Source organism: Notamacropus eugenii, chromosome 4, assembly GCF_028372415.1.
Source record: "Notamacropus eugenii isolate mMacEug1 chromosome 4, mMacEug1.pri_v2, whole genome shotgun sequence".
NCBI classification, from domain to species: Eukaryota; Metazoa; Chordata; class Mammalia; order Diprotodontia; family Macropodidae; genus Notamacropus; species Notamacropus eugenii.
The window spans coordinates 202,165,275-202,180,491 of NC_092875.1; the positions used below are offsets into that span (position 1 = coordinate 202,165,275).

The 15,217-nt window shown below is 31.8% G+C and overlaps 1 protein-coding gene across 8 annotated transcripts in view; it reads right to left on the reverse strand.

The window, feature by feature from the left end:
• Window positions 1-15,217, reverse strand: part of ATP9B (ATPase phospholipid transporting 9B (putative)) — a 481,309-nt gene that overhangs the window by 205,782 nt on the left and 260,310 nt on the right. For all 8 annotated transcript variants that reach the window (XR_011965979.1, XM_072604052.1, XM_072604050.1 and 5 more), the window contains one exon: window positions 7,521-7,597. Coding sequence is in view for 7 of the 8 variants with exons in the window: in XM_072604052.1 (XP_072460153.1) it covers window positions 7,521-7,597 (77 nt within the window). In the remaining variant the exon portion in view is untranslated. The remainder of the gene's footprint in view (window positions 1-7,520; window positions 7,598-15,217) is intronic.

Genomic DNA, 15,217 nt, shown 5'->3' on the forward strand with positions numbered 1-15,217 from the left:
ACAATTTTATTGCCAACTAAGTAATTATCTGTTTTTGCATTTTGCCATTTGAACACGAAGTCCTTGTTCCTTCTCTCCAGCTCAACACTACAGCCTAAATGTTATGAAAAATAAAATTTATATTAGTCTCCACAGCAACTATCTCAGCTTTGTTTGATGATGCCAACTGCTTTCTTCTAAAGAGACCCTAAACCTTTTCCAGCTCCTACAGTCTTAAAGATCAGTATCTTTGCATATAGTTCATTGGAGAAAGATGGAATCAGTAAGGGGAATTTTTAACAGCATGTAATTGTTTACTTAGCACTGACTTTAGAACCTAAGAAGATGTGACTCCATAATAATAATTTCAGTTAGTTCTAAGTACTCGTTCTGAAATCAGAAAATCTGGATTTTAATTCCACAGTGGAGCAGCTAGGGGGTACAGAAGATATAGTTCTGGGCCTAGAATAAGGAAAACCTTAGTTCAAATTCCACCTCGAACACTGTGACCTCTGGCAAGTCAAGTAATCTCTTTTTGCTTCAGTTTCCTCAACGGTAAACTGAGAAAATAATAGCCACCCACTTCTCAGGATTGCAGTGAAGGTCCAATGAGATTGCATTTGTAAAGTGTTTAGCATAATGCCTGGCACATAGTAGGCTACTTCTCCTCCTCCTCCTATTATTACTACCACCACCATCACCGCTACCTCTGACACCTACTACCTGAACTGTGTGACCTTTGGTAGGTCACATGACATCTATCTTTAAGCCCCAATTTCTTCACCACCACTACTTCTGATACTTACTGCTTGCATTACGTCACCTTGGTCAGGTCACCTGACACACTTGGGCCTCAATTTCCTCACCTGTAAAAATTGAGAGTGATGGACTAGATATTCTCTGAGCTGCTTCTGGGTTTTGAACAAAGATACTTTGAACTGAAAGCATTTTATAGTGAAGGCATATTATATTCCACTCTGGACTGTCATCTCCCTTTAAAAAGTGTTATTTTACTTTAAATTATAGGAGTGGAGACACAGTTGCATCTTATTTCTTTTTTTAAGTTCTAAAGAGGTTAATGTATAACAAAAATCAGAAATATTTTATTCTTGATGGGATTTAAAAAAATGCGAAATGTTAGTTTTGATTATATTTTAAAAATTCCATTAGGAATATTCTTTGCTGCAGATAACTGCACCTGTGGGGGAAACCCCTGACAACTGATATCTTATTATAGTTGTAAAACTCAGAATTTTGCATCATATATTTTTAATGTTCTGCAAAAGGTAATTAATAGTTGTCAATGCTAATTACATGGAGAAAATGAAAGCTACTTAATTTTATGTTAAATTTATCATGCACATGTTTTACTGAATGTAGTTGTAGAAAAGACGAGTTTAGTGTGATTACTTCAGTTTGACTATAAAGGAATGCAGTCAATGAATTACAGGCTTCAACAGGTATTTTCAAGTATCTAAAAACTAAGACAGGTCATCATGAAAAAAGGTTCATGAAATTTTCTAGAAAAAATTAATTCAAAAGTAAAAGAAATCTTGGTTTTAGGATTTTTTTTTTTTTTAAATATATACTCATATCCTATTTGAAGGCTTTGAAGAAGACTCTGAAGTTAGGCTTCCTCACTTAAGAACAGACTTAATGGTCATATTTCAGATCACGTTTCTAACTGTTTAACTGTCCTATCAACACAAACTAATGGATCTGGAACTGGAAAGGACCCTCAAGGTAATGTAATTTAGCCTTTTCATTTTACAGATAAAGAGAGTGAGGCCCAAAGAGCTTAAATGACTTGCCCAGGATCATATTGAGAGCGGAGCAAAAATCTGAACTCAGATACTGGGACTCACTTTTTTTACTGTACTGCACTGGGCAGGTAGGATTTTGTACTCTTGGATTATTTTAGGGTGATTAAAGTATTATTAGGAAAAATATTTTTCAAATTCTTGACTTATAATATGCTTTCATTATAGGCTTAGAGGGTGAGGGAGATGGTTCAAAAACCAAAATAAGGTTCTAAAAAAAATTCCATCAACTAGAAGCATCATAATTCTTACTTGAAAAATGTCCACTGTCATTATCAATAAATGCTCATTAAAGGACAATAACGTGACAATATTTAACTATCAAATACTTTAGTATGATTTAGGAAAGAACTTACAATTCAAATAATAAAGATATTTTTCAACTGAAAACACCTGCTTCCCAAACTTGAAATCAGATGCATACTTAAATGGAATTTAAAGACTCAATTGAAAATTTTTTATTTTAGATATTTTCAACAATACTATGATATAACAATATATCCCAGATGTTATAATTAGGAATGTTTTTTTTCAACATTTAACATTTTGCCTCTTTACTGCTGCCTGAAATTATAAGTTTATTTATGTTCACATTTCAGATGAAAGAGCACAACTTTTAATTGTTAGCAGCTGTAAAATCAAAGTGTGCTGATTATACAAGCGAAGGCGGTATGTGTATTGTCATAATCCTAAGAACCATACTGTGGCTTGTCTATACGCTACTGAATTACTTTATTGTAGGTTTGCTTTTCGAGTTAATCCTTTCTTGATGAGACCCTAAAACACTGTGATTTGTTAATATTAATAATAGTTATTCTAAAAATGCTCACGAGTTTTTTTAATCCAAGTGGATTGACTGTAATACTATATTTCAAACATGTAGTCCTGCTATAAAACATATACTCAAATTTTTAAACAAGTATTTAAATCCAAAAATATTATACCACTTTAGAAAGCAACTACTAAGAAAAACCACAGGGTAATATGAAAAAAAAAATATATATATATAAAATGCACAATAATTGTGGGCTGTTCTGTTATCTTAAATATAAATTTTCACGTAAAGCATACATATATTAAAAATTAAACTGTTTTTCAAGACAAGGAATGTACTCTCTAAAATTATGTTAATTTTCCTCCACAGTAAGTATGCACTGTAACTGTGCTGATTCTACTTTGTTCTATTATTTTAAAATGTCTTTACAAAGACTCAGATAATAAGAGGCCATTCTAATTCACATAATGGCACATATCACTTGTCTCTTTGTCAATGAGACATTTGAAAGCATCTTTTTTATTAGAAACACAAATCAATATACTCAAGGGATTGCAATAACTGCTTCATGCAATTTGTATTATCATTTCATCCTTGATGTTCCTGCTCTGAGCAACTTATTATTATGAATGGCGTGAAAATGGCAACCTGTCACAATTGATTTTTCCTAACCTCCTATAAGAAATTTTTCCCCTTCTTAAATGTAATCAAGTCTCATCTATTAAATACGTCTAAGGCTATGTTATAAGAAGCAGTCCATAACTCCTGTTGCAACCCTTGTAATTTAAACTTTCTCAAAATTCTTTTGTAAAGATAATTACATGAGAATAAAAACTTTCTATTTGCATAAAATTTAAAAAGAAAATCTTTCATGGCTCTAAGAAAATAGTTTTCAACTCTTTAAATATGTACTGAGTGTTATAATGTTTAAACACTGGTTCAAGCATGAGTTGTGTGAAGCAGCTGTGAGCAAGAAGAGTATTCTGTAGACAGAGATAAAATTCAAGCATTTATCTTCCCCTTTGAATTTATATTCCATGTAATTAGAAAAATCAAAGAACTGTATTTTTAGTTTCCATATCTAGACAAAGATTATTACACAAATACAGTATCAATTCAAACTGACAACTAGGAATATCAGATGGCACTCTCAATATGTTCATAAAAGAATTTCAAAGACTTCAAGAGATTTCTCATGTTTGCTGGATTATCAATATTGAAGTTAGGATTATAAGAATTTGGTAAAATTGTAGGACCTAGGACCAAGTGAATCAATGAAATTCCAACTATACACATATAATAACAGTTTCTCTAAACACAACACACAACAAAATTACTATCATTTCTGGTAGCTATTACAAGTTTTATTTTTTCCAGAAACATATAGAAAATGCCTTAGCTCAAAGGGACAACATACCATTTTTTTTGAGAAGAGATTATTACAAGAAATTTAATTTAAGGAAAGTTGGGAGGAACTGAATATTGAAGAAATGCAGTATCACTGATGCAAGGTAGGCATTACGGAGGCAGGAAAAACAGATACAATGACTAGGAGTTAGAGGGGGAAAATTGGTGGCAAAAAAGACTGGGAATTTAGATATTCATTCTCCTATAAATCTACTCATATAAAGTCATGAAAAATATGTAAAGTGCATTTTCTTCCAGGCAGATAAAAGAAAGGCATAACAAGTTCCTGCCCTCAAGAAGCTCACAGTCTAACGGGGGAAACAACATATATATGACTATGCCAAATGAGAGTGGAGGGAATGTTACAGGGAAGGCAGTAGCACTGGGGTGGATCAGGAGGTGGGACTTTGGTGGAGACTTGAAGGGACTGTGCACATATTAAGTGCCTAGCAGTGTGCTAAGTTCTGCTGGGGGATGCAAAAGTCATTTTCTACTAATTCCGTAAGAGTACATGAGTGTTTGGAAATTTCAATTACAAGTTGGGGGACCCAAGATTTATTGCTAGCTTCACCACTAACTGTGTGTAGATTATTTAGTCTCCCTAGTCTTGACCTAGCTATCCTCTTCCATCATTAAAATATATCTATCTGTTCAGTGTCCTCCTCCCTCAGGGCCATTCTGTTAGCTGACAACTCTTTAATCTTAGTATCTGTAACATGTTAACATGCTCATTAACTCTCAGGTAACATTTGTGAAATGCAATAAGGACCTTCTGACTGCAAACTTAGGGTTTCAGATGGGCTGAAAAGATTTTGTGGCACTCAAGACTCATCATACCCTTCATAACCAATATTCAGGGTACCGGGGGTATTTAGGTGACAATGTAATGTTCACCATATTTATGATACCTATGAGTTGCATACTTTGATAATATCTTTAGTAATCTTTCCAGATAAATAATTTTCACTTCATTGGGATCACTGTTTATTTTTTATATAGAAGCCTTCTCTCCTTCCCCATCCTTGATTATTTCAATTTTACTTCCCAGGCAAGTTATACATTAAGCAAAATAACTCACCTGGTATTCAACCAATGCAAAGTGGTTAACTCAAGTGTGTTTTATGAATTTTTTCTAAATTTTTACTATCCAATGATTTATTACTCTTCTTTGCTGTAGCAAAACACTTATTATACTGTCTTTAGGAAAATTCCCTGAGCAAATAAGACTCCTGAATGTCTTTCCTGTGTTGTAAATGACAGTTCAGAGTTAAACTTCTCATAAGCAAATTTTTCCTTTACTTTTTTCTAGCATTAAACATGTCCAGATGAAATTCATCTGGCATGTTTTCGCCCATTCATATAGTTCAGGTAAGTGATCTTCCAGTAGTGTATCATTCTGGACAGGAGTTTTACCATATAGAAAAGCTTACTTTTATCTACAAACAGACATTTCACTGTGTAATCTCTCCTGAAGATTACATACGACTATTTAAAATGCAAAATAAGTCTTTTCTGAGCATCTATTGCTGGTGACCCAACTCTGAAAAATGCTTCATAAAAAATTGTTGTATCACTCATTTGTTTCTATTTTTCTGAATATGGGGGTTAGGGAGTAGGACATGCAACCACGTAATTCCTTAACCATTTAGGAAGTAAAAATCAAAGTTAGTAGAATTATAGAAAAGAAACAAAAAAGAAAAATAGAAATCACACAATGCCTAGTAAGGAGCACTTAAGTGCTTAATGAATATTAGTCAATCTAATTAAGAAAATAAGCTAAACACAATAATCTGCTTAAAATAAGCTTGAAAATGACTTATCTTATAGAATTTATGTCCCTAAGTTGCAGTCATTAATCATGAACCCGATTGGAACAGGTAGAAAGTAGTAGTAGTACAAAAGAGGGAATGAAATGATAAAGCTGGAGAAAAATTGTCAGATAAATGCCAAGGAGGAGGATAAATACAGGAAGATTAAGAATGATGGAACGAAGAGAACAATGTTATAGAGTAAAAGGAGCACACGGGTAAGTATACTGGGAGAGTTTAAAAGCTATAGTGTCCCCTCAAAATATTATTATAAACAACTCAATATTCATCCCTGCCCAGTTACTTTAAAAACTTTTTTAAAATGCAAAGAATGAGAATAAAAGCTTAAGTTAAATGTCTGCTATTATCTAGAAAATGTGTTTCATCTACAAAAAGAAAAAATTTCTTCACTTTTACTTTGTAATACAGCTGTAACAGAATTATACTATGTGTACATGATTCTATCACTAGCAACAGCTAACTTTTTAGGATATTAATTTTTAATATAGTTAAGTGACTATGTAAAAGAACTACAGTGAAGTATTTTCTGTGATATTTATATGTAGATATGAGTAACAAAATGTCCTTTCTGATATCAGTAGAAATATATAATAAATAAGTATAAAGACTTATAGTTTCCCATCAAATGCAGAAGATTTATCATGCAAATTCCATTAGAGGTAATTGGAGTTAACCACATAATTCTCTTGTGTATTGGTGTGAGAAGAGTATCTTGGTTTATGCTCTGAAGGAAAGGAAGGCAGTTAATAGAAGCTTTTGAGTGGTGGCATAAAAGTGCTACAAATAGAGTTGCTATATGTGAGATTTGTTGGCATTTTCTTGACTTTTGAACAACTATTTAGTTCAGATTACATTTCAATGAAGCAATGGTGCAAGTTCTTTCTAATAGGATGCTTTCATAACACTATGATACTCAATTCTAAATACTTTCTTTAAAGTTACCTAAACACAAAATGTACTCTATAAAATCATATTTTCAATGTCAGGCTAACATTCAAATTACATAATAAATTAGTATTAAGTTTCATACACAGTTCTTTAACACTGACATAAACCTTTTGAGCTTGTTTAAATATTGTTATCTTAATATAATCTTAGAATTGCTCAAAAAAGGCTAATGTACATTCAACAATCCTAGGAATACAAATAAGGTTTATATAGCCTACAGAATTGATCTTTAATGTCTACCGTAATTTTTCTAAAAAACTGAAGGCTGTAGAAATACTGCTATCAATATAAATATCATAAATGAATAAAACATTTTAAATATATTCTTAAAAATTACTATGATACATTTGTCTGAAAACTATATAGATTACTGAAAGCTAAAAATGAAGTGTGAAAAATGAGCCATTACATCCTGCCTTGGCAAATGAATTCAGAGGCCCACAATTACTTATATAATCCCAGGTGTATTCTGTACACTGTTTAAATTTGGATTTTTTTCAAAGTGAAGGGTGCGCTAAATGTATACTGATAAATCAATTTAAGTTGCTGAAAGCAAACAATTAGAAATTCATCTCAGTGGACAAAGAATTACAGCACTATCACTGTCAAATCATCAAGTAAATTAAGACTGCTAATGCTTGTTCAATATTTTTTATATGGCAAACTAAAAATGCACAAACTGTACTGAACTATAGGTACTTTAAGACCATTGAAAAGAAAAATAAAATTAAAGCAGCCACTTTTTTTTTAAATCTAGCCTACCTTGTTTTTTGGATTGGATGTATTCATTACACTTCGAGTTTCTTTTCCAGTGTAAATAACAACACCTATTACAGTTCCTATAAAAATATAAAGACAGTCTTTTAAATAAAATTGTTCATTAACTGAGAAATAAACAAAAATGAAAATCTAACTTATAATAATTTTGCTAGGAAAAATACAAGAATACTGATTATGTAGTCTATACAATAACTTGACACTACACAGCAATTCCCTAGTTAAAGAAAAGCCTTTTTAAACATCAAATACATACATACATTCATACATATATATACATATACACATACACATATACATATATACGTATATATATGTACTAGGGATAGGGAGAAAAGAAGAGGGATATGCAGACAATATTCTAGCAGAAATATAAGAGAATATTCAACATTCAAATGATCACTTGTAATCTAAATATGCTTTTTTGCTTATACATAAAACATAAAAGGGAATTAAATGGCTAAATCTTTTCATCACCATCACAAAGTGGTAACAGCCTTTCATCAACATTCATGAAAGTGATAATACCCTTTCACTGACGTCAGTAAAGGTAATAGCATCCTTTCATTATTGTCACTTAAAAGAGATACTAACTCATTTACAAAATATTAACATCTGAACTTAAAAACTTTAGAAACCAAAATAAGATGTTAGAAAAGTTACAATGAAGTATATTTTTGAAAAGCAGATTTCTACCTAATACATAAAAATATGAAAGTCTTAAATATGATTTGCAGGATATTACATTTTCTGGTATATAATTATGTTTAAAAGAATACAGCACAGAATCTTTACAAAAACAGTCTACTGTTTTTTTGTTAACTTCTTTTTCCACTGTTGGTCATAGTGTTCCTTAAAAGTTGCTCATTTTCATAGAATACAAAATAGATACATATCATTTTAGTGGGAAAACAACTGTACACTACTCTAAGGAGGGTCAGGGGATTTTAAAAAAGGCTTATTTTACTGAATGATTTTTACAGTTTAATAATTTAAACCTCTGACATTAGTCTACAGAATGGTGCTACTTCAAATAAAGGCACAATATTTTTCATCAACTTAAATAATATGCAAAACCTTGGGAAAAAAAGACAAGTTTAGGGAACTTATATTTCTTAATAAGAATATTCTCAACAAGATTAACTATAACATTTATAATGACAGCCTTTTCAGTTATTGTAAATGGATCTGTTCAGTATTCGTTTTGTCCTAAAATTAAAAGTGTGGGACAAAAATAAACAAAAGAGTTAAAAAAATTATACTATGATATATTCGGATGACTTTTAAATGAAATGAATTAATGTTACAGGAATGTAGCCATACACACAGTAAAAGGGGTCACATTAAGGGCTGCTAATTAGAAATATTTGTACGTTTAATCTAAGTAATCAAAATGGCTTTAAATAATAATTATACATATTTTCCATGTGAAGTAATTGACCTAGATATTAAAATAAATGCTACCTTGGAAATATCTAAAAATTTAAAACATATATATTCTAATTATAACAGTGTGTATATATGTACGTGTGTATATATGCATGCATGTATACATGCATATACATATGCATATGTGAGTTCTAACTATTAATACTTTGTGCAGAAGTCAGACAATAAATATCTGAACTTTAAATTAAATATAGAATTTGGTCAATATATCTTGTATATTTCACCCATTTCATATCTATTTTGTTCAGAACACCAATTCACCATTAGAATTAGGGAACATGATGTCAGAGCATGGTCATTTATTACCTTTATTATATCATAGATATTCTCAGAATAATCAAGTTTAGAAAAATAAATAATCATGCTACACATTATTGTACAAAAGATAAGGGAAAAGATCTATCAGTAAGCAACACTTAAGTGATAATCAAGGATCAGTATTAGAATTCAATTATTCTCTTAAAATGCAGTTTAACAAATAAAATGATCAGTACTCTAACGATGATATATACATTATACATAATAAGCATTTACCCCACTCAGACATAGTACTATTTTTCTAGTCAAGTCATTCATACACAGTCAAATAAAATAAATCTTAAAATATAGGGGTATAGAGGGGAAAATGGCAAGTAATTAAAAGAAATTTCTTCAAATAAGTGACAAAAATATATAAATTTTAAAATTAACAAACAAAACTCATGGCAATTAAAACTTTACAATATACTTTTCTCACAAAACTTTGGAAAATATATAGTTGAATATTACCATTCCCTCTCACAAACAAAAACACGGAAAGGCTAAGTGATTTGTGCATAGTCCACATGTCTAGTAAGTAACAGAGCTAATAAACATAGACCTCAAGACTCCAAGGATACCGCTCTTTTCATTTCACCAGGCTTCCTCTAAATTATCTTTGAATATTTAAAAACAACAACAAAAAACCCCCAAACAACCAGTAAACCTCCTCTCCCAAAACAAAAATATGAAAATATAAATAGATTGAAATGTGTAAAAAATTTTTAAATAAAGGAAATTATTTTCAGAATTAAGAATTTTCTATCTGAACAGGATACTTTAAAATTGATTCTTCATTTAAATAAACTAATTTTCTTTGTCTTGAAAATAAGTTTTTCTTAAATAAAAATGAATTTAAATAAAAGTTTCAAAATAATCTCTAAGGATAAAAGTCACATGAAATAGTTAAAAAACAGAATAAAAACATTTATTTTAATCTGTGAAGTAACATTGAATATTTACAAAATTACATCCTTTACCCTTATAAAGACTAGTATGAAAGGTTATAAGACTTTTGTTTGGAATATTTAATTATTCTTAAAAATTTCTTTCCCTTAATTTAGTATAGTTTTGTACGTTCTTATGTGTGTGTGCATGCATGTATGTACACATGCACACACATGACCCAAAATGCTGATCAATCTTCTGAATTTGAACGTTTAATTTTTAAAAAGTCCCTGATAATTTTTGTTTTTTACATCACTCATCTACTCATATGTCTGGCCCCAAATAACTCTCCACTATAACAAGAAAATTTAGCTTAGCAAAATCAACTAAGAAAACGACCAAATCTGATGTTAAGGAATATCCTGCAACCATAGTGTCCAATGTCTTTAACGAGAGGAGAAAATGTTTCATCTTAATGGGGAACAAGATATATCATTGCATGACCTCTCAATTCAGTTCCTTTTTTAAAGGTTTTTGTTTATATTACTGTAATGATTTTATATCTATAATATTTTTCATATATATATTGTTTGTGTATGCATACACACAGATATACATATCTCAATTTTGCATTCTTTATCAGTTCATTCTAGAGTTCCCATGTTTCTCTGAATTCTAATTATTCATCTTTCTAGTTACTTGTAATCCAATAACATTTCATTACACTCAGATAACCATAATTTCTTCAGTCATTCCCCAATAAATGGAGATAACTGAAAATTAGCAAAAGAGAAAGAAATGCTTTATTAAATGAGCTTAATCTTAAACATGATCAAAATTATTTATAAAGTCTAGTAACTCAGTATCTATAGTTTTCATGTGGAATAGAGCCAGTTTACAAAAATATCGTTAATGTAACGAATTTAAAATTCATCACATGGGTCAATTCTGTTATTTCAAAATTTCTTATTGAAGTGTAATTTCATAACAGCGGGAAAAACAACAAACAATGTTTATTCAGTCACATTCCTGCATTTCTTCCTTCCTTATTTTTATAACTTTATATGAATTGCTTTCAAATTTTACAGTGCCATTCTTATTTTGACACAGTGACTGACAGATTTCAGCACTGCAGTCTGACAATTTCTCCTGTGATGGAGACAGCAACCTCTCCATAGGTTTTTATCATGTCAACACATTCTAAGGTCATTTTTTTCCCATAAATTGTGCACACAGAGGTCTCACCAAATATGATGGAGTCCTCCTTCCTCAGAAAGCAATTTGGCCTACTCATTTATAATTTATCATTATTAATTAAATTAAATGAGAAGATATTTGTTAAGTGTTTATACAGTGTCTGGCACATAGTAGGTACTAAATAAATGCTTATTCCTCCCTTCCTCTCCCCATTCTAGGTATACAGCTAATCTACATTTTTTCTCAAGCATTAATCTTAATATATGCTAAATTTTGCACACAAATCATTACTGGTACTATTCTGCAGCTTAACTACATGTACTATACCTTTGTCCCTCTGGTTTAACTGAAATTTTGATTCTCCTAAGATTGCATGTTTCTGTGACTTACAGTCATGTAGCAACACCAATAGGGTATGAGTGCAAAAAAGATATGCTCATGCAATTACAGTTTGAAATCATTTTGAAAGCTTTACCCTTTACATTTCTTGTCTCTTTGAACTCTCCAATTGTGTATGTTTTCAGGACATGATCAAATTAGTACAATGTCATCAGTGAATAGGAGCATTTATAGAATCTTGATATCAATAAGGCTCTATGTTTGGCTCTATGCAGAACGTTTTTCACGATATTGCTATCACACTGGATTAGCATATGTCTTCCTATTTTATATCTAATTTGATAATTTAAAATGTATTTTTGTAGTTTTCATAAGATGCTTCAAATTAAATGAAAATGTTTTGATAGTCAATAACTTCTAAACGAAGATGGAAGAATTATAAATGATAGGAAATACTTTGGAAAATCAGGATCAGAAATAAGCAACGAGAAAGGCCCATAACTGGAAAGAATTTATACTGACACATTAGGAACATTTTCTTCAAGAAAATAAATGGTTGGCACTGGAAACATCAGAAATGAAACTGGTTATATTTTAACAAATCTAAAGAGACTCATTACTAAGGTGAGAGTTATTCCTGCATCAGACCACCCACTGGTTAGAGCAAAGATCAAAATCAGAACAAAGCCACAAGAATAAAAATGAGAAAAAGAATTGCCAAGCATTTGAAAGAACGCAATCCTGATCTATTCATAGAGATTATTTATGGTAGGAATGACATCTACTAATAATTTGGATGGGAAACATGAAATAACATGGCTGGGAAACTGTGCTGTTTGGAGATTTCTGATGCATGTCCCAAGTTTTCTAAATGGCAATAAAGCTATCCTTGAGACTTAATGGTCCAGGGGACAAATGCTTGAACTTTTTGATGTAACTTTTCAGGGACATAAGGCACAGAATAAATCTTCCTTCCTTACAGGTTTACCTATAAAAGCCTACACACTAGAAACCTCTATGTCCTCTTGTCTTACTCTTTTTGAACCACTCCACAGTTTGAACTCTGACCTCATCATTCAACTGAAACTGCTCTCTCCAAAGTTACTAGCGATGTCTTCATTATGAAATTTAATGGCGTATTCGCAATCCTCATCTTTTTGACTTTTTTGTAACCTTTGACTGCAATGATAACCTTCTCCTTGTGGATACTCTTTTTTCTAGGGTTTTGAGACAATGTTCTCTCCTGGTTCTCCTTCTGTCAGTCTAACTATTCCTTAGTCTCCTTTCCTTCCTCAATCTTCATCTAAATCATTCCCCCTAACCATGGATATGCCCTTTGTCTTCTCCTCTCTTCTCCCTCTATAATCTTATTTGTTGATCTCATCGGCTTGTAAGGTTCAATTATCTCCATGCAAACCATTCCCATGTCTATGTACCCAATATTTTTTCCCCTTGATTAAAGACACATCACAAATTACCTTTTGGACACCTTAAATTAGATGCATCTTGGACTCATCAGCCTAACAATGCTCCTCAGGAAAACTGGAGCACTTAGTGGTTCTTAACCTGCCTAAAAATGGCAAACTGGTAATAGTGGTTCTCTTTCCTCACCTCCTGGCAAGAAGTCTGCTCTTACTGTAGTAAACACCTACCTGGGATACAGCATTTAAGTACTAGTCAAAGCCACTGACATAAAGCCACTGTCAAACTCAGATTATCCACAACAGAATCCATTGTCTTTCTTACCATTTCCCCAACTTTTCTATTACTAAACAGGGCACTGCCATCCTAGTCTCTGGGTCATCCTTAACTTCTCACCTGCGCTTGCCCCACATACTCAATCTGTTGCCAAATCTCAGCAGGTCTACCTTCACAACGTTTCTCATGTCTTAGTTACTCTACTTACCTCAGCATAGGTCCTTATTATTTCTTACCTGGATTTTCCCAGTTGGATTCCAATTTTCCTCCCTGCCTATATTTTCTCCTCACTCCAAATGGTCTTCCACTCAGTTGCCAGTTATTCTACTAAAGCAAAGGACTGGTCATATCACTTCACTATTCAATAAACTGTGTACTGTGTATTTCTACAATTTTCAAAATAAAAAAAAAGTTTTATATCTGGCACTTGAAGTCCTTCACAACCTGTACCCTTCCCAATTTTCTCACCCTTTATTCCCCTTTGCACACTCTACAATTCAGTTTCACTGGTCAATTGGGTGTTCGTGGAACATAACACACCATCTTCTGTCTTCGTGCCTTTGCACTGGTTGCTTATACTCCTGAAATGGTCTCCTCTCTCAATTCTACCTCTTAGTTTCATTGGCTTATTTCAAGATTCAGTTCAATTTTTACTTTCTTCAAGAAGTCTTTCTTGGTTATTCATACTGCTAGTAACTTCCTTCTAAGATGATTTTCCATGTATTTTGTATTTATCTTGTATGTAATAGTAATTTATATGTGTACCCCATTAGAATATGAGCTACCTGAAGAAAGGAACAGTGTGTTTGCTGTCCTTCAGTATTTGGAACATAGTAAACACTTACTAAATCCCTGCTGACTAGTGCTAGGAGCAAAATATGTAGGTGGGTTAGGATTTGTTAGTGAGTTTGAGTTTCAGGCAGTTGATTATTATTTCAGAGTGTTTTGCCTTCTATAGAGACATTCCAATCTTCTCTTCTTGTTTTAACTGATATATATCTAGCACATTTCTCAAAGTATTAAGGTTATAGGGTGAGGAAGTTATGATGAAAACTACTTAAGACACATCTTGCTGATTATATCTCTAATTGTATATATATAGGTTACTATTTTAATGCAAAATGGTGAAAGAATGAAAAAATTAAAATGTTTTGAAGATGAAACCTTTATAAAGATGTTTCAGATTTAGATTCATTTTAGAAGGAAAATCATTTATTCATGTTAATTAAGATGGTACTAAGTGAGCATACTACACCATATATTACATATAATAAATTACATATATTACATTATTTTCACCAGTGGTGAAAATATGAGTTTCTAATTAGCTAACTAATTAGTCAATTACCTCAAGTTCACATAAAAAAAAATATATTCAGAAACACTGAAGTCATCATAAAAACCTTAGGGCTTAAGCATTCTAGATCCCAAAATGGCTTGGCCACTGTCCCTAGTCTTCTACAAGTTATATAATTTCCATGGAGTTTCACAAAAGTTATCATATAAGTCAGTAATATAAAGCAACATGGTTCATTTTAAATCACATGAAGGAAGACCCAAGGGCTAAAATGAAACACATAGGAGACACGAGGGAAATAGGGAGGGAAGAGAGATTTGGAGCAAATGATACCACCATTAATTCTCAATCCCTGGAAGGGGTCAGGCATTCCCCTAACTTACAAGGTATGCCTTTTGTTTACAAGTTTTGTTTTTCAGTGCAACAAAAACAGCTACTATGAATTTATTTATTTTTAAACATACTGGTCCTTTGTGCTCAGTAGTTGTATAGCTAATTCACAGTTTGTAGTATTTAG